The sequence below is a fragment of the Chanodichthys erythropterus genome, chromosome 14 (assembly GCF_024489055.1).
Source record: "Chanodichthys erythropterus isolate Z2021 chromosome 14, ASM2448905v1, whole genome shotgun sequence".
Taxonomy (NCBI): Eukaryota; Metazoa; Chordata; class Actinopteri; order Cypriniformes; family Xenocyprididae; genus Chanodichthys; species Chanodichthys erythropterus.
The window spans coordinates 25,761,198-25,780,111 of NC_090234.1; the positions used below are offsets into that span (position 1 = coordinate 25,761,198).

The window sequence follows — 18,914 nt, forward strand, 5'->3', positions numbered from 1 at the left end:
ACATAAAACAAGACAGACTGCACGCACGTGTCTGGTTCGCTATCTTTGTGGGACTCTCCATAGACATAATGATTTTTTTTATACTGTACAAACTGTATTCTATCCCCTTACACTAAACTTACCCATCACAGAAAATGTAATGCAATTTTACATTTAAAAAAAAAATCATTATCTGTATGATTTATAAGCTTGTTTCCTCATGGGGACCTCAATTTATGTTCCCACGGTGACACGAGTCCCCATGAGTCAGTGTGTATCCAGGCTGAAATTCATACTGGGATAGAAAAACACATGCGTACACACACACACAAACACACACACACACAATGGATTTTTATGTAAATGTCATATATTTCGAAGAAATCCATTTAAACAAGCCTGGAGGACTTTCACATGTGTTTGGTCATCATTAGAATACAAATAATTTTCTTTTTGCTGTGATGTTTTCTTGATCTTCTGCAAAAGCAACTTGCTATGGATTAGAGATGTGCAAACACTCTATTGTGCAACACTTTTTAATGTAAATGTCCATTTTTCTTTCACTCAAGGTGTAGTTAGCCATGGGTGGCAAGCAGATCCAAACACCAGGATGATCATGCCACAGAAACCAGGTGGGGGCACTGTTTCACTTCTTATTAACAAAAAAGAACAGATGTTTTTTGTCCACTCTATGACTCATTCGTCCATAAGTTTTTATTCATGGCCCCTCCTCTGTATAAAGAGCTTGTTCCATTGAGTTCACCGTTTTGCACGGTTATTTCATAACAAGCATGTGAATGGGTGACTTCACTCCAATTCCATTTTCATCCTGCTCTCATGTTCATTGCTGATTGGCTCTCACAGTTTCTTGAAGATTTTTACGTTCTGTAAACAACAAGAATTTCATTAGTTTTTGTTCACCTTCTGTTCATAGATCTGAACCATGGTGCTCTTTTGCGTTTTGTGTTTTAGTGCACACAGCTTTTTATGTGTTTGCCTGTAACTGTTGAGAACCATTTTTACGAGAAACATTCATTCCAAAGAAACAGGAACAAGCAACATCTGTGTTTCTGCATGAGCCTCGTGAGACAGTGCAGATGTCTGTAATGCATTTGAGTAACTGATGATTGAGAAATTATTCCCAGTACTGATGACCTGCAGCTTTAGCTAAAAGCAGCTGAAGTTTATTAATTCAGCAGTTGCCATGACATTTTTCTTTCTTGTGCCGTTGCATCTGTAACAGTCCCTCTCTCGCACATATTCATGTGTTTATTCTGTGGCACGTCTTTGTTTACATTCGTATGTCTATGTGTTATAGAGCAGATCGTAGAGGACTTGAAGGAATCCCCTCTCCTCTCATGTTTCTGCTCTGCCTTCCCCTCTCTCCAGATCCGCCCCCGGTCTCTCTGGTTCCAAACGAACAACAGCTGGCCAGACTTACTGACTACGTGGCTTTTCTTGAGAACTGATAAGCACTCCATCCTCTCCCATCCTCTTCCTCACCACCTCTCAGATACTGAGTTTTACAGAAGAAAACCTCTGGTGTCCAGGACCCTTCACAGAAACTCATCTGTCCTGCTCAGTGATGGAGCCTCCATCTTTCTTTTCTCTGTTCTGCTTCTTGAACTCATCAACCACAATGATTTAGGACAATTTCGAAATGGTTGTACTTGTACAAACTTTAAATCTGCTTTGCTGTCAATATTGTAAATTATTATTTTTCAGCATAAATGCTTCACTATATGCATATATTGCTTAAGCCGTTTGTGCTGTTTTGATGTTACAGTTCAAAATTTGGTCTTTATGTAATTTCGGTCCAGTGAAGACAATGGTTCGTGCTGGTTAAGACTTCCATTTACATCTGCTGTACAAAATCACTCAACGGAATAAATGACAACATTTTCCATTTGTGTATTTACAATTGTATCATATTATAAATTTTGGCAGATCAGTTAATCAAAATGACTACTTGCAATATTTAACCCCACTCTCATTTTTAAGGCCATGCATACTATTATATACTGTGTAAACAATATTCTCTTATGTTGATGCAGTGACTTTTTTTTTTTTTTTTAAACTTTATAATGACAAAGTTTTAAATGTTCTTTTTAGAAAAATAAGCTCATGAAAGTTATTTGGCAGAGTTTGCTCTGGAGGAAAAGTTAATTTTATGATACCACCCCAAAAACCTTGCTTTACTAGCAAAGGTATTGTTTAACACTGCAAACAACTGACAGCTTAAGGCAGTTTATTTTGGGAGGCACACAGTTGTATTTAAGATGTTTTCCACTGTCTGACAAGTGTTTTGTTGACAGTGCATCTCTGTCTGCTATTCAGATGTTTTGCACTGCCTCCTTGGTTTCTCACGCAGAGTGGTTTCAAAAAAGTAGAGGAAACATACCAGCTGTTGGACACTGTCACATCCTTTCAGCTTGAGACTAAAAGTGCACTCCATATGCACTGAAACAATGGGCACATATGGTACTGTGAGAATATTAAACCCATACATTTTACATACTGTTTGTCTTTTGAATTTTATCTTCCATCTTTTTTACATTTTGAGATTGCACCTGGTCTTATTGGGTCTTTAACTTTGCAGATGCGTTTTATTGTGGAATTGTGGTTGAGTGACTTGAGGTTAAGTGTCTTGGTCAAGGGCATGATGGTCACTGGGAAAGAGCCAGATCACACTAGACAAGTTCACGGTTTGCCCCTATCTGGGATAAAACCTTGAACTTTTATTTTGAACTGTTTAGTGTAGATTTACATTTTTATATATACAGCTATGGAAAAAATTAAGAGACCACTTAACATTGATTTCTGAACTTGGAGTGGTCTCTTAATTTTTTTACATAGCTATATATATATATATATATATATATATATATATATATATATAATATAATATATGTTTTGTGCCTTTATCATATACTGAAAACCACCATAATAATGCAGATGGTAAAGGAGAAAACCACACGAAGAATCAAAGTTCATCACAAGTAGCTTTTTCCATGAGCTGAAGTATATACTAATATAAAGATGTACAGATTCATGCAAACACAAAACACCATCATGGTAACCCCCTGGTTAGAGCTTTTACAGTTATTCCCTGTATATAGTACAGGAGCTTACTGTTAACCTATTAAGTTTTTTTTCCGTAGAATTTTTAAAGTTAAAATTACACATTTTTTACAGTTCATTTTCTGAAAATTTTAAAGGAGACTTACAGCATGATTCTTTGCACTTTGGTCTAATTTGTTCTATAAAAACACAAAACGTTATTAAAATATTGACAGGTTCCTCATTTGTTTGTGCATGCATTTCCTTTGTGCTTTAGTATTGTGACCTTTGTAGTCTGAAACCTGGCACTTCCGAGAGTAGGGCTGGGGGATATATCGCATGCAATTGTAAAGCATTTCGTCAGTAAAGCCGGTACCCTGATTACCGCTAAATCGCCATGACCTGCTTTCAAATGGAGCGCCATTTAATAGACAGAGCCGTAGTTCACTGATAAGCTACGCAATATCGCGTTCAATATCGAATTCGATATCTGCGATAATGAACGCGATATTGCGTGGCTTGTCGGTGAACTACGGCTCCATTTGAAAGCAGGTGATGGCGATTTAGCGGTAATCAGGGAACCGGCTTTACTGACTAAATGCGCGTGACAATTGCATGCAATATATCCCCCAGCCCTATGCGAGAGGTGAATGTGTTAAACTAAAACTGTGGAATAGGCTCGGTTTCACAGACAGGGCTTAGCCAAAGCCAGGATTCGGCCTTGGTTCAATTAGGATATTTAAGTATCTTTTATAAACGTACACTAGAAAAAAAACATTACCGGTGTGCACCTTGAGACAAAACAATGGCAGTGACATATTTTAAGATATGACAGTACAAGTTGCTTTCAGTTAAAACATCTCAAACATGCATATTACTCCAGGACTAGCTTAAGCCTTGTCTGTGAAACCAGGGGTTGTGTGTGTGTATGTGTATATATATATATGTGTAATATATATATATATATATATATATATCACTTGAACCAGCCTATTTGTCAAGTATTTTATATTTCTATATTAAATCTTTTTTTTTTTTTTTTTTTTTTTTGGCTGTTCGATCGAGTGACAAAAAACATGTTTCCTGATCTGAGATCATCATTGACCTTACACTACTTCAAATAGTAATAAATGCAGACCAGCTGAACTGAAGTTTTTGACATCAGGAGCAGTCAGGGGTCACAGACAGGCTTTACTGGAGCAGCTGGGGTGCGTGTGTGTAAAACTGCTCAGCCATTTGTTAAGTACTGTTGCAAGGCCAAATGAAACTGTTTCCTATTCCTAAACTTTGAAAGTTGGTGTTTTTGTTTTGTTTTTTTTGTACTTGACAAATGATAAATCAACCTTAATAAGATGGTGTTTTTATTTGCCTAGGCCTAGTGTCTTAATAAAACAAGCACCCCTGAGGTATGTTTACAAAACCACATCTTACTCTTCTTAGACAGATGTTCATAAAGTGCTATTGGCCATTCCTAATGAGTTCGCTTTTTCCAAGGGTTAAAGGCTATGTCTGTATCCCATCATGCTACATGCCACAGAGGTGACGTGCAGTAAAGGTGAACAGATTTCAAATCCTATTCCACCCCACTCTCTCATGCAGTCCTCTTTGAAGACATTTCGTCATCATAGATTTGTCTCTCAACAACATGGTAGCAATATAAAAGTCTGGAAATGAATCTGTAGGCAATGTTTAAGCATTATATACCTGCTGTTGCTGCAGAAAACTACATTCTTAAAAGATTTCTTTGTCTCTTTTTAATGCTGCACATGTTTTGTCTCACTGTAATACTGCACATTGTCTCGATCTGTTTAGAATTTCAATTCAGCATGGTAAGTGTTGCCATCCTTCAAATTTGAACTCCATCATCTAAATCAACAGTACCGTCATTCTGTTTATGGACAGAGAGTGTTATGAACCATTGAGGAAGAAGGGTTATTTGTCAAAACAGCAAGTAATATATTTATTGAATTTAAATAAACAAAAGTCCCACCACATGTGAAGGGAAAATGTTTCCATGTGGGTGGATGAGTCATAAGCCTTTTTTCCAATCTATGAAGTATTAAAACAGTGTGTGTGCGTGCGAGACAGAGACATCGTTTTTTAAAATAGCTAAATATTCTAAAGAAGCCGTTTGTTCTGACTAATTGATGTAAAACTAAACTATAAGATCTTTTAAGTTTTTTTTTTTGTTTGTTTTTTCTACAGTTAATTGTTGAAAGTGGTTCAGGGGAGGGGACGCTTGTGATTAAAGAATGTGCAGTGCTTACAACCTCACACAGTTTAAAGAGTGACTCATTTAATTTGCCCCATATGGAATTCCCTGATTTAGTTGATCTTTGTGTATTTCACATGCCTTGTTAGTCCAGGAAAAGTCAAAGGTGGATAACATTGCTTTGTTATTATGTCTCTGTTTGTAAACTACGGAAGCGGTCAGACCAACATGAACACCAGCGCACCACACATGAAGGTGGCATCCAAATACAAGACACACTTCCATAGCAAACGTGAGGTGCTCCTCTGTGGTGAGTTGAGCTCACACAGATTATAAAACAATCCTTTTAAGACAGTCAAACAAACTGCAGCTGCTTTTTGTTTGGCTTCAAGTCATTGTGCATTTATTTAGTTCCAGCATTTTGATCTTAGATAAGAAAAGAAAAAGATTTATCTTCTTTCTACAGATATCTTTTGTCATTGTTTTTCTTTTTGCAGTGATTTAGTTGTCATCCAAGATTATATCCAATTCTTAATTTAATGACTTCTGTTTTCTACGTTCTGTGTTTGTTGAAATTGTTCAGCTGTCTGGGTGATCCCAGTGGTTCATACGGTCTGCTTTTGTGATGGCGAGTTGCATGGACACAGTGGTGTAATTATCAACTTCGCTTCCTGGGCAGTTGACCTGAAGCCCACCCAACAGGAACCTCAAATATCCCGGCCATTTCCAGGGACCCATGCAGTTATTATACCCTGCAAATAGTGTATTACAGTGTTTAAGCATTGCAACTTTCTTATTAGGCCTACAATACATTGTAAATAGTTTTTGTGTAGTTTTATATTTTTTATAATGGAGGTCATGAAAATTGCAGACAAAAAGAAGAAGATACAATTGTGCTTGCATCTTGCCTCACCCTTGTGTTGTTCCACACGCTTAAAACCTTCGTTCATCTTCGGAACACAAATTAAGATATTTTTGCTATAATCTGATGGCTCAGTGAGGCTTGCATTGCCAATTAACACTAGAAAGCTACTAAAGACATAGTACAGTTCATGTGACTACAGTGGTTCGACCTTAAAGGTGCCCTCGAATGAAAAATTGAATTTATCTTGGCATAGTTAAATTACAATAGTTCAGAACATGGAAATGACATACAGTGAGTCTCAAACTCCATTGTTTCCTCCTCCTTATATAAATCTCATTTGTTTAAAAGACCTCAGAAGAACAGGCGAATCTCAACATAACACCGACTGTTATGTAACAGTCGAGGTGTACGCCCCCAATATTTGCATATGCCAGCCCATGTTCCCAACATTATGAAAGACATTAGACAAGGGCAGCCAGTTAATGTCTGGATCTGTGCACAGGTTAATCATCAGACTAGGTAAGCAAGCAAGGACAATAGCAAAAACTGGCAGATGGAGCAATAATAACTGACATGATCCATGATAAAATGATATTTTTAGTGATATTTGTAAACTGTCTTTCCAAATGTTTCGTCTAATGTACTGTTAAATGTGGTTAAAGTTACCATCGTTTCTTACTGTATTCACGGAGACAAGAGCCGTCACTATTTTCATTATTAAACACTTGCAGTCTGTATAATTCAAAAACCCAACTTCATTCTTTATAAATCTCTCCAACAGTGTAGCCTTAGCCGTTAGCCACGGAGCACAGCCTCAAATTCATTCAGAATCAAATGTAAACAATATAACAGTATACAATACTCACATAATCCGACGCATGCATGATGAACACTTTGTAAAGATCCATTTGAGGGTTATATTAGCTGTGTGAACTTTAGTTATGCACTGTTCAAGGCAAGCGCGAGCTCCATAGGCGTGGAGCAGGAGAATTAAAGGGCCAGTAGCCCAGAATCGGCTCATTTATAATTATGCCCCAAAATAGGCAGTTAAAAAAATGAATTAAAAAAAATCTATGTGGTATTTTGAGCTGAAACTTCACAGACACATTCAGGGGACACCTTAGACTTATATTACATCTTTTTAAAAAAGTTCTAGGCACCTTTAATGTTATGAAGTGGCAAATACTTTTTGTGTGCCAAAAAAACAAAATAACACCTTTATTCAACAATGTATAGTGATGGGCGATTTCAAAACACTGCTTCATGAAGCTTCGAAGCAACTTTTTCAAAATCAACTTTTGTTTTGAATCAACGGTTCGGAGCGCGTGGTGAACCGTTGAAATTTCAAAACACTTATGACGTAATGAAGCCTCATTTACTAAAATCACGTGACTTTGGCAGTTTGATACACGCTCCGAACCACTGATTTGAAAGAAAAGATTCGTAAAGCTTCGAAGCTTCATGAAGCAGTGTTTTGAAATCAACCATCACTAGTTATTGTTGAATAAAGTTGTTATTTTGTTTTGTTTTTTTGGCACACAAAAAGTATTCTCGTAGCTTCATAACATTAAGGTTGAATCACTGTAGTCATATGAACTGTTTTAAATAGCCTACATCTTTAGTAGCTTTCTGGGCATTGAAATCATTAATTGTCTTGCTGGCAATGCAGGCCTCACTGAGCCATTGGATTTTATGAAAAATATCTTAATTTGTGTTCCGAAGATGAACGAAGGTCTTATGGATTTGGAACGACATGAGGGTTAATGACAGAATTTTCATTTTTGGGTCAACTAACCCTTTAAGATCCACTGTAAAAAAAAAAGTCAATTTACAACAAGTTAAGAAAACTCAAAAATCTCCTGAAGTTGGTTGCCTTAAACTTTTAAGTTTTCTCAACTTTTGATTTTTTACATTGTCCTTATATGCACTTTTTTTTTTTTTTTAGATAAAAGGTAAAGGTCTACAAAGTCATGGACTGTGAGTACTATTATTTAGCAGTATTTATTGTTAAGCAGAGTGCTGGGTGATAGCGAAGAAAAACTAATGAGAATAATGAAACATCTCATTTTCAACACATTATACATTAATGATAAAGTTCTTGTTATTCCAAACTGCCACCACTCCACAAAGTTTAGAGTAATTTTTCTGTGGGCTTCAAACCTTAACATATACAAGCCAAAAAATTACATAATGCTCCCTAGAAGCTGAAGTCTGTCAGGATATGGAAAGGCAGATGTACTAACCACGCAGCCAAAGCAGCTAAAATTCTCATCACAATTAGTTCCAATCATTTCCTTGCTACTTTTCCATTGCAATCACTGAGATAGAGTGGGTCATTTAGAATAATCAGTAGCACAAAAAAGTGGATATTTCACAATATTTAACCAGAAAAGTCCATACTTGCATGTCAAAAATACAGATCTCTGGGGAAAACAGTCTGGCCTGCTTTTCCCAGGTCATGTTGGACCAGAGAATGTGAGCATGTGGTGTCTCATTGCTGGCTGACTTGCAGTTTTTTTCCAGACCCAAAACGGAGGCAGATGAGAAGCATCAGGATGTTACTAGTCAGTGGAAAAAGCCTTTTCCCATCTTTCATCTGGAGCAGGGGGATGTCTGTGGGTTGAGGGCTAATCAGTGTTCTGGCAGTAGAAGTCCAAAGCGGATTGCAATTTTGGTTAAACTGAGGTGGACATCATGACGCTGTTCAATAAAATAATGGACAATTATGCCCCACTGTGTAAAAAAGTGAAATAATTATTGGTGTCGCTAAGGCATCACTGTTATTATTGGTCATTCTTTTTTTAAATATATTTATATTTTTTAAATATGAAATTATTTTTAAAGCAACCTAGCTGTAAATATTAAACTTTGGTGCATATTATACTTTTATGACAGCAGATTTCTCAGAAAGATGTATGCCACAGCAGCCTAAATGCTAAATGCATATTGTTTATTCTCTTCAAAACAGCAAAAATGTATTGTTTATATCTATGGGTTCATATACATAATAATGTTTGTACACTCATGAAGTAATGTTTAGTACAGTTTAATTAGTGTAATTTGTCTTTCAGAAAAGAAGCAAACAAGCAATCTGCTGTCATTTTTTGCATTCAAACATCTGTTTAACATAATTGCGATCAAAGACTATTTTCCCTCAAAACATTTCGTCATTCATAGGGAATGGAAATGAGGTAAGACACTTAACTGTATTCATTAATTTATTTTTTTGCTCATTTCAACCTTTATGTCACTTGTCAAACTGAATTTTGGACATTTGGTTAAATACAATTTACCCGCTATAGCAATAAGCAATAAATTTAAAAAAATGTCATCAAGAACAAGTAACTTTTTAATTGAATCTTGAATCTTCTGAACATAGAGTACAAATAGATTTTTTGTTTGATGATTGTTTTCCTGACTGTTTCATTGCTAGTTCACACCAGACTCAAAGCAAAAATGCATAACAAATTGCAGACGAGTCAAATTACACTACAAAGTTGCCAATGACCATGGAGACAGATACGGTGTCAGTGCCATGAAATGCTTGGCCACCATGATCAGACAAATGGAGACTGAGTTTTCTCATGTGACACAGATTACAGATTAATTGGATTTATGGTGAGCCTTTTATGATTTGAAATATATAGTTGGTTTTTGTATTTATTGCACCCGTGGAAAGCCAAAATGCCACTACAATGAGTCATAACATGAGCCTGGGATAAACTCAGAGCACAAAGTCACAGAGCAAAGGAGCTTGAACTTCTCATCTGAATTTAATTTAAAAGAACCAAGAGAACAAAATGCATACTCTGTTACTTGCACAGACATCTGAACCACACTGACATTTTGTAATCGCAGTTTTGTTGACATTCAGAGTGTCATATCTACTTAACACTATATCTACTGCTGTAGCCCCTTTGTGTACACATGAATTCTTCCCTTCTTTTTCCACTCCTTTTTTGAACTCCTATCCTGATGCTTGGTGATGGTGGTTGAGAGATGAATTTGTCTTTTGATGCAAAAAAAAAAAAAAAAAAAAATCCAGTATCAGAAATTACATTTTGAAAGGTCAGTATTAGAAAAATATTGTATGTGTGAATGTTTTCTTTGAATGGTTAGATTCAGATGCATGGTTAATGTATTATTCCTTCTTTATATATTTACGTAGCAACGGGCCGGCCCACATTGTCCAGTGGCCCACCAGGAAAACTCCTGGTGCTCCAGATGGCCAGTCCTCCCCTGCACTGTATTTATATATTGGATTCAGTACACTCTAAAAAAATTGGTTCTTCAGCGGTTCTTCAGTTATTCTTTGCTGTGGTTAAGGTGATATCCCACGTAGAAGGCAACGTTCTCAGGACCTTACGCAACGTTCCCTAAAAGTTCTCAAAAGGTGGACCTTCAGGGAACATTCAGGACGTTCTGGGAATGTTTAGGGGACTATTACTATAGGACGTTCTGTTAACTTCCCAAATGTCCTTTTTGTAACGTTCTCGCGCAACCATAAAATAACCAAAACGTCCACCTAAACTCATATCGGGAGCGTTATTAAAATGACCAACAGAGGACCATGTGGCAACGTTCAGTTAATGTCCCAAATATCCTCATTGTAACATTCTTATGTGACCATAAAATAACCAAGTTGGAATGTCCCCCTAAATTCATATAAGGAACCTTGAACTGCAGCACTTTCACTACCAAAAGAGGACGTTTTATGTCCCAAATGTTCTGTAAAATTTCAGAATTTTCATCAGTTTTAGAGAACTTTTAGGCACAAAGTTGCACAAGATCACGATAACGTCGCTTCTATGTGTGTGTTTTATAGAAAATAATAAAGTTTGAAGTCACCGTTATAGAGGTGAGCGTTTGCTTTAGATGGGCTCTTTAGATTCTTGCTATTTTAACATCAGATTTTCTCTGGCTGTTTTAACTATGTTTTCAAAACATGTTTGCAAAAAAAAGCAAGTGAAAGTCTGATCAGTTGATTTATATGATGGTGATACAATCATCATGAAGTGTTTTTTTTTTTATGTTTTTTTTTAAAGTTCATTATACAGAGTTTTGAGCAATGTCTAAAAGATTCATACAGACATCATGAATCAGCGTATGATCCTCAACAATGGTGACAATAAACAACAATCTTTTTTTTGTGACTTTAGTAGCTTGTTTTGTGATACTCAGAGTTAATGTTATTCCAAAAATTTTGTCACCATTGTTGAGGATCATACACCTGAATATATACCTGAAAATTCTGAGTATTGTGAATTATGTTTGGTATGGCTGTGACAGTTTATATCAGCCCTATAGTAAATTTCTCTTGTTGGCATTGCTAGCATCATGCTTTACTGTTTGAGCTCCAGAGATGCAGGAGAAGGCTAGAAAACCTTTACATCTAACACTATCAACAGTGTATTGATTCTGTGTAGTACACAAGAAAGAATTACTTCTGTTATAAGGAAAAGAACTAAACAGGATCATAGTACTAAACGTTCATTAGAGAGAGCAACAGAAACATGAGACACTGATGTAGTGCAGAATGACATCTTTCCATTACATTGGATTATTGCATAAAATCAGTATTTAAAAAAAAAAAAAAAAATCCCAATATAAAAATGGTAAAAAACAACAGTGATGAAAGCAAAAAAACTGGCATTCAACTCTGCAGGAAACCTATTGGAAAGCACTGATGCATTTCTTATACAGTTAATCTCAGCATGGGAAGGGGGCCAGAGAGAGACTGCTGCAAAGCCCACAAGGCCACGTGCAGATTGTTCGGGATTGAACATAATGCATATATGCTGCAGTGATGGATTTACAAACAGTCTGGCAGAGAAAAATGCAACACATGTGCATAACAAATCAGATAGAGACACTGTGTAAAGTGTTTATATGGTATAAAATGTGCCGATTGACGCACAGTTTAAGAATGGAAAAACGGATAATAATTCATGCATTATCGCCCAAACTGTTGATGGAAATTGTACACTTTCCCATTTTAAGCAATTTACCCAATAACCTTATTTTGTGAATATAAATGACTGGAACTGGTTTCAGATGTTTAATAAGGAAGTGCTCCTAGGAAAGCATGCTAAAGTGGGTCACATAGAGTTCACAGAGAAATGTTTCTAAAGTTCTATGGCAACTGGAGATAACAAACTTTGATTTATAAAACGTCAGTTGATGAAGCTGCCTGTCCTCCCCAAACAATCTTGATTTGGGGTAATTTCCATCGTGATAAAAAAATACAACTATTCAGTGGCGAGAGAGGAAATTACGGCCTTGGTGCAACAGAGGAAGAAGCGTACCCCTTTTTGATATACACTCCACTTCCTGCACTGTAAAAGAGTAGATTCATTTTATTTTATTTTTCAAAGTCTGAACCATGCATCAAGTTGTGGAAGCATGAAGGTAAATGGAAGGAGACAATGTTGTTCATGGAACTATGAAATATAAGCTGCTAATGCATACTGCATTAAACACTATGCCCTCCCTTGAGCATGCAAAGGTCACATCTGTCCATTTAATTTCTTGTTCTCTTGGCAGTTCTTCGATTGAAAGTTCAGAGTCATAAAAAGGAAATTTTTCTCAGCATGACTCACAGCAGCCTAGTGGGAGTAAAATCAATTTTAAGCTTCTAATGCATTACAAAATGTAAAAAAAGAAAGGATGAATCAAAATCAAAGTTTTATATAAAGACTATTTTATTATATCTTCCCATTTCCAAGTGAAATACAAAGTTTAAAAAAAACACCATCCCCCCCTCCCAAAAAATACAGTTTGAAAAGTACATTCTAATTGCCTTTTGAAATCAAAACTTGTGTGTAAGGCAATGATTCCAAAAAATCATAATTATTTAAAAACAAATGACATTGATTTCGGATGGTTCATTTTATAATTGTCTAATTTGCAAACATTAACATAGCATTTGCTTGGAGATTCAGTGGATTCAGTGGAGATCTCCAGCGGTATGACCAGAAAGAGCAATTAAGATTCTTCCTTCCAAGCAGTAAAAAAAAAAAAATAAAAAAAATAAAAACCCAAAAAACCCAGTAAGGGGACTGCAGTAAATTAGGAGCAGAATTTACTAAATCGAACTGTCATGAACCTGTCTCATAACTACAAAGATTTATTGATATGTTTTGATCAAGATATTTCCAAAAACAAACCATTCTTTCAAAAAAAAAAAAAAAAAGCTATTTTGCCCTGGACATTTACACTGTTTTATTCAAACCCATACACACATTAAAAATAAAACAATTAAAAAATATTAACGAAACTGATTGTAGCACCAGCACGAAACAAAGAAACTTGTTCTGCTTTTTTTTCTCTTTCTTATATGGAAAATACTACTTCAAGGTTTTCTTTGGATCAAATCCTCTGGCAGGGTCCAGTGCAGGCATCTTGGCTGTGGTGAAGCTTCTAGTTTTCGGTGCAATATCCTCTGAGTGTTGTCAGCGGTTAGCTTACAGTCTTCATTAGTTCCTATGTTTTAACTGCAGTGATGATCCCTTGCTGAATAGGTGCTGTTAAAAACAATGTTAAAGTAATGCCTTAATCAGTCTTTACACTAATATAACTTTGACATGCAATTTTTAGAAGTAATCTCACCCGCTTTTGCACAGGCCTTCTCACACTCATCTTGTGTATCAAAGCGATTCTGGTTCCCTCCACAACCTCCGTACCAGAAGCGAGTACAGTTTCCACTAAGCGGGTCATAATGCCATTTAAGCACAAATTTAGCACAGGAACCTTCTTCTTTTGGTAGCTTGCAGATATCCACACTGGAGTGCAGGGCACCTATTAGAGAGCATAGTGAAATGACAGAATATATTGGATCTTCGGTGAGGTTTTGGAAAAATAGCAGGTTTGTTTCAGAATTTGAATTTGAACTCTTCATCACTCTTGAAAACGGTGAAAAGAGGTTTCTAGGGGTTATTTTGACCAGTTCACTAACCTGGAGCTGGTGCTGGGGGGAGAACAGCTTTGACCTGCTCATCACTTGCTTTATGCTCAGCCACTGTGGAAGTAAGAGAAATTTCTTCATTCAGTCTTTCATTTGATTGTACTTCCTTTTAAGAGTGCATGATTAGAGAAAGTCTCTAGGCTACTAATACAACAGTTATACTTGTGTGCTGGAAAGTTACTGTGTGATTCATACAATGATATACATCATTGCACCGCTGAGTAAAGCACTGCATTTAGTGTTCTGTAAATGCTTTAGATTAAATAAGTCATCTAACTGACAATTTTGTGTACACAAAAAAATAACTCTTTGAATTGCATCAGCATTATGCAATTCTGTTATTCCGATTTAATGTACTTATGTTGGGTCAACTTAATTTATTAAGGTTGATTCAACTTATTTACTATGGTTGGGCACAGCTTAACTTAACAGTGTCAGCCCAACTAATTTGCAATGTTTTGGAAAATAAATAAGCAATCAATCAATCAATAGTTTTCATATACATTGATTTTTACAATTAATTCTTCTTGTTTAATTTTGTGATTTATATAACTTTTGTGATGTTCTGTGTTAGAAATTTAGATGTGATGCTGCATTCATCCTAAACTGCCTTAACCAAAAACATTGTAAAGCCTAAATTGATCATAAGTCCATTGGTGGCAATAGTTTTACAATCAACATAGGCTTTCAATGCTTTTGGGAAATTCAACCCAGAGCACTACCACAGTGATTACTTTCTTATTAAAGTAATTAGAAATTTTGTTAGTAGGTCCTCAACCCAAGCACAAGTGCAACAATTCACCACAATGGTAACCCTAAAACTATTAATTAACAGAAACTTTTAAATACCAACATAACAGAACAGTAAACATTAAAAAGTCTTTCCATTTTCTCATCTTCCTAAAAACTGCTTAAAATAACACTTTATTTCAACATTTACACTCCTAGTTCAGCCCCTTTGCAAAGCATGATGGGAAGTGAAAATCCTGTTTGATTGAGTCCTGGTTGGGTTTACTTGATTTAAACATGTTATTCCAATATGAAAACATCAAGTTAAGTCAAAGAGTAATCGTTTCAAGTCAATTTAACATGAATCAATCACATTTAAACCAGAAACCTGATACAATGGTGTTGAATCAAAATAAATACAGCATCAAACAATCTTTTTTTGAGTGTAGCTATAGTTTGTTAAAATAATCCTATTTTGGGATTTAAGAGTTTAAGACCTTGACATGAGTACTGCAACCTGTAAACTCTGCTTTTATAGTCTGATTTTATTCATTCATAATTTCGTTGTTCAGTCATGAAGTCTCTACAAAATAGAGATAACATGACAAATCGATTGCTGCAGTGTTCAGGTCAAGGGGTCGAAGTGCGCACATACCTGTCTTCATGCAGCGTTTGAGGCAATCAGCCTCAGTCTCAAACCTATTGTCATTTCCTCCACAACCTCCATACCAGAACTGTGTACAGAATCCGTTCTTTCTGTCAAAGTACCACTTAGCTTGGTAATCTTTGCATGGCAGTCCAGTGTCAAAGTCAAGTGAGCATGGGTCCATAAAATTGTTAACTGAAACATGCAAACACAGAGACAAACAAAGAGGGTTTATCATGAAAGAGGAAAGACAAAGACTGTTAGTGTTGTAAGTAAAATGAACATGTAATCTGTAAATATTAGGTGATTGTTATAACTCATTGAAAGAGATTAGCAAATTATTAGCAAAATCAAGAAAATGCAAACCATGTGTCATTTCAAATCAAAGCTTGATTTCAAATTGTAAGGTTAAATATTTTTTGTGTTATACTTGCAAAGGCCACCAAAACACACAGTCCTCTATTTACAGATTAGATAGTATGACCTCTGTAAATATCTTTGGTTCAAAATATGACTGAAGTATTATCAGCACTGTTGGTCGAGAAAAAACAGTGACCCTGTCTGCAAAATCTCTTTGAAGCACATATACTGTCGTTTCTAGTTCATTTGATTTATATATTGTACACTCGCCATCTGCAGGTAATTAGTGTGATGTCAGTCTCATTAACTGTGCCTGTGCTGGGACCATCATACAAATGTGTGCTTCATAACCCCTACAGAGTAAACATGCCTTTTATGTGAAACAACCATTGTTTTCCTTCAAAGTAAGTATTGCACTTTGTTAGTGGGTTATCAAGTCAAATGATGTGTAGTTAAATATAATTTAGGTTAGTTTATTATTTTTTTTTAGATGCATTTATGTTGAAAGTCAAAGTGCCCTGAATGAAAAGGTGTTCCCTATTACCAACTTATAAGACAATGATCTCATTGCTTTGCTATGCCAAATGCCTCCATCATAACAGAACAGAATAAATAAATACAGTACAGATTCTCCAATACTCCAACACTACAAAACTCCCTTTAACAAGCAGTTTCTGGCTTGTAAATTCACAAGTTTAACTGTTGTTATTTCATCTTTTAAACAATCAGTACAAAGAATATTATATATGCAGACATTTCATTGTTGATCTTAATGTTTTAACATTTATGCACAAGACTGATACTCAAGAAACCTCTAATGTCATGATTTTTTTTAATCCTTAGAATCTCACAGACAAGTAAATGAAAAACCTTTGTTAATTTATGCTGATGCATGTGCTGTTTGTTTGTGGATCGAATCACAGAAAGTATCAAGTTTTACATATTATGCTATACTGGACATGTAAAAAACTAAAAATATTTTTTTTTCCTAATATACAGTAAACTATAGGGTTAATCGTATGCATCACTTACTTATTTCTGATTTACTTAAAGATGCAGAGGACACCATCCCCATTACTTCACTCGGAGCAAGAACCTTCTGTTCCGCCGTTTCTGCTCAAAATGACCAATATGAATTAATTAGATCTCACAGAGCTCATTGTTTTCAGCCAACAATAATGCATTCGTATTTAAACTCTAAAGGGCCATCAAAATAATCAAAGGGTAATACACTAAGAATAAATTACATCTGTGTTTGTTTGTTTTATGCAAACCGATTTCAATTACAAAAGCTGTGCTGTGCCCATTATATTATATTGGCTTAAAAATCTTTTTGCTTATATATTACAGAGAAAATAATCTGTGTTACTTACTAATTTCTGGTTTACTTAAGGGAGCAGAAGGCCCACTTCCCATCACTTCACTTGGAATAATAACCTTCTGTTCTGCTGATTCTGTTCAAAATAAATCTGAGGTTTACTAAATCCTGCAGAGATCATAGTTCACAGTAATCATAATGTAATTATACTTATCAAACTCTGAACTATGTACAGGGCATTGTCAATCAAAATACAGTATTCTCACTGCTTTCTATGTTATATTCTATTCACTGCATTCTTTTATTCTGTCACTTACCAATTTCTGGTTTACTCAAGGGTGCAGTGGACATCAACCCAATCATTTTGCTGGCATTAAGAATTTTCTGTTCTTCTGATTCTGTTAAAATGGACAAATTTAAGGTTTACTAGATCTCAGTTCTCTGGCAAGATTTGAAGCATTCATAGGACGATAAAATACATCCTCGTCTTTGGTCTTTAAGTTATACTAATCAAATGTGCAAAAATCCTATTGATACAGTCTGTGAAGCAAATTCTCTGTCACTTACTTGTTTCTGGTTTACTCAAGGGTGCAGTGGGCACAATCCCCATCACATCACTTACAGTAAGGACCTTTGGATGTGCTGATTCTGTTCAAAGGGATGAATATGAGGTTAATTTCATCCTGCAAAGCCCAACATTAAGAGAACAATTCACAAAAAAGGAAATTAAGTCAATGGTTCACTCTAACTGACGTTGAAAACCTGCATGATTTTTCATGATCAGGGAACATGAAAGATGCTTTTGAGTAGGACATCCAGTCTGCTTTTATATATATATATATATATATATATATATATATATATATATATATAATTAAGAACAAGGGCTGCCCAATCCAAGTCAAAGGAACCCAATAAGTTTGTGAGAAACACACCACAAGTTGCTATTCACTGAAAATGTCTTCCAGCACAGTTTGCAAATATACTTCACTAACCAAATAAGGGTTTAGTGCAGATTCTTCCTTTTGTGGAGTTAAGCACAGTGTTTCCACCTGTACCCTTACAGAACAAAATATATGGGAATATACTGCAAAATATAATGTGATATATTACATAATACATTTCCTTCTAGTGCTTATGTTTTTCAATATACTGCAATATATGCATTGACCATGTATGGCTATATATTGATACATATAAAATATTTCAAAGTTAAGACAAAGATAACATTACATGTAATATTCATAAAGTTGTATCTTTTATTGTGCACATATATTGCACATACATGTTCCCAAATAAATGTGAATGTATGTACACACATATATGTATACACACATTCACGGAATGAGTTACAGCAGATTTATAGTTCCCAGCATGCTTTGCTTCTAACTGTTAAAGCAGAGTAAATGTTAAAATTAAGTGTTATTTCATGTGTTTTTCTCAATATTAATATAGGTGGAGATCTGTTAGTGATTGATGTTCTATTGTTTTGGAATTTAAAAGGTTTTCTGGTATGTCTACATTTTTAGGGTACGGTAGAAGAGTAGAGCCTCTGGTTAGATTAATCTTTAAGTTCACCTAAAAATGAAAATTCTGCCATTTATTACCCACCCACAACCATAAGACCTTCGTTCATCTTCAGAACACAAATTAAGATATTTTTGATAAAATCTACTGGCACAGTGAGGCCTCTATTGCCAGCAAGATAATTATCATTTTCAGATGCCCAGACAGATTCCCAGAAAGGTACTGAAAACATATTTAAAACAGTTCATGTGAGTA

General features: G+C 35.5%; 2 protein-coding genes across 5 annotated transcripts in view; one reads left to right on the plus strand and one right to left on the minus strand.

Annotated features, from left to right (window-relative positions):
- The window catches only part of cops8 (COP9 signalosome subunit 8), a 10,054-nt gene extending 7,953 nt beyond the window's left edge, over window positions 1–2,101 (plus strand). Inside the window, exons 6-7 of the mRNA XM_067409155.1 lie at window positions 549–611; window positions 1,369–2,101. Coding sequence (XP_067265256.1) covers window positions 549–611; window positions 1,369–1,448 — 143 coding nt within the window. The 3' untranslated portion in view covers window positions 1,449–2,101. The remainder of the gene's footprint in view (window positions 1–548; window positions 612–1,368) is intronic.
- Window positions 2,102–12,831: 10,730 nt separating this feature from the next.
- Window positions 12,832–18,914, minus strand: part of LOC137035640 (collagen alpha-3(VI) chain-like) — a 114,723-nt gene continuing 108,640 nt past the window's right edge. For 3 of the 4 annotated variants that reach the window (XM_067409117.1, XM_067409115.1, XM_067409118.1), the window contains 8 exons: window positions 17,700–17,780; window positions 17,450–17,530; window positions 17,188–17,268; window positions 16,847–16,927; window positions 15,464–15,649; window positions 14,071–14,133; window positions 13,725–13,913; window positions 12,832–13,639 (listed from right to left, as the gene is read on the minus strand). In XM_067409117.1, the coding sequence (XP_067265218.1) occupies window positions 13,599–13,639; window positions 13,725–13,913; window positions 14,071–14,133; window positions 15,464–15,649; window positions 16,847–16,927; window positions 17,188–17,268; window positions 17,450–17,530; window positions 17,700–17,780 (803 nt within the window). In that variant the 3' untranslated portion in view covers window positions 12,832–13,598. The remainder of the gene's footprint in view (window positions 13,640–13,724; window positions 13,914–14,070; window positions 14,134–15,463; window positions 15,650–16,846; window positions 16,928–17,187; window positions 17,269–17,449; window positions 17,531–17,699; window positions 17,781–18,914) is intronic. The other variant, XM_067409116.1, reaches the window with a different exon arrangement.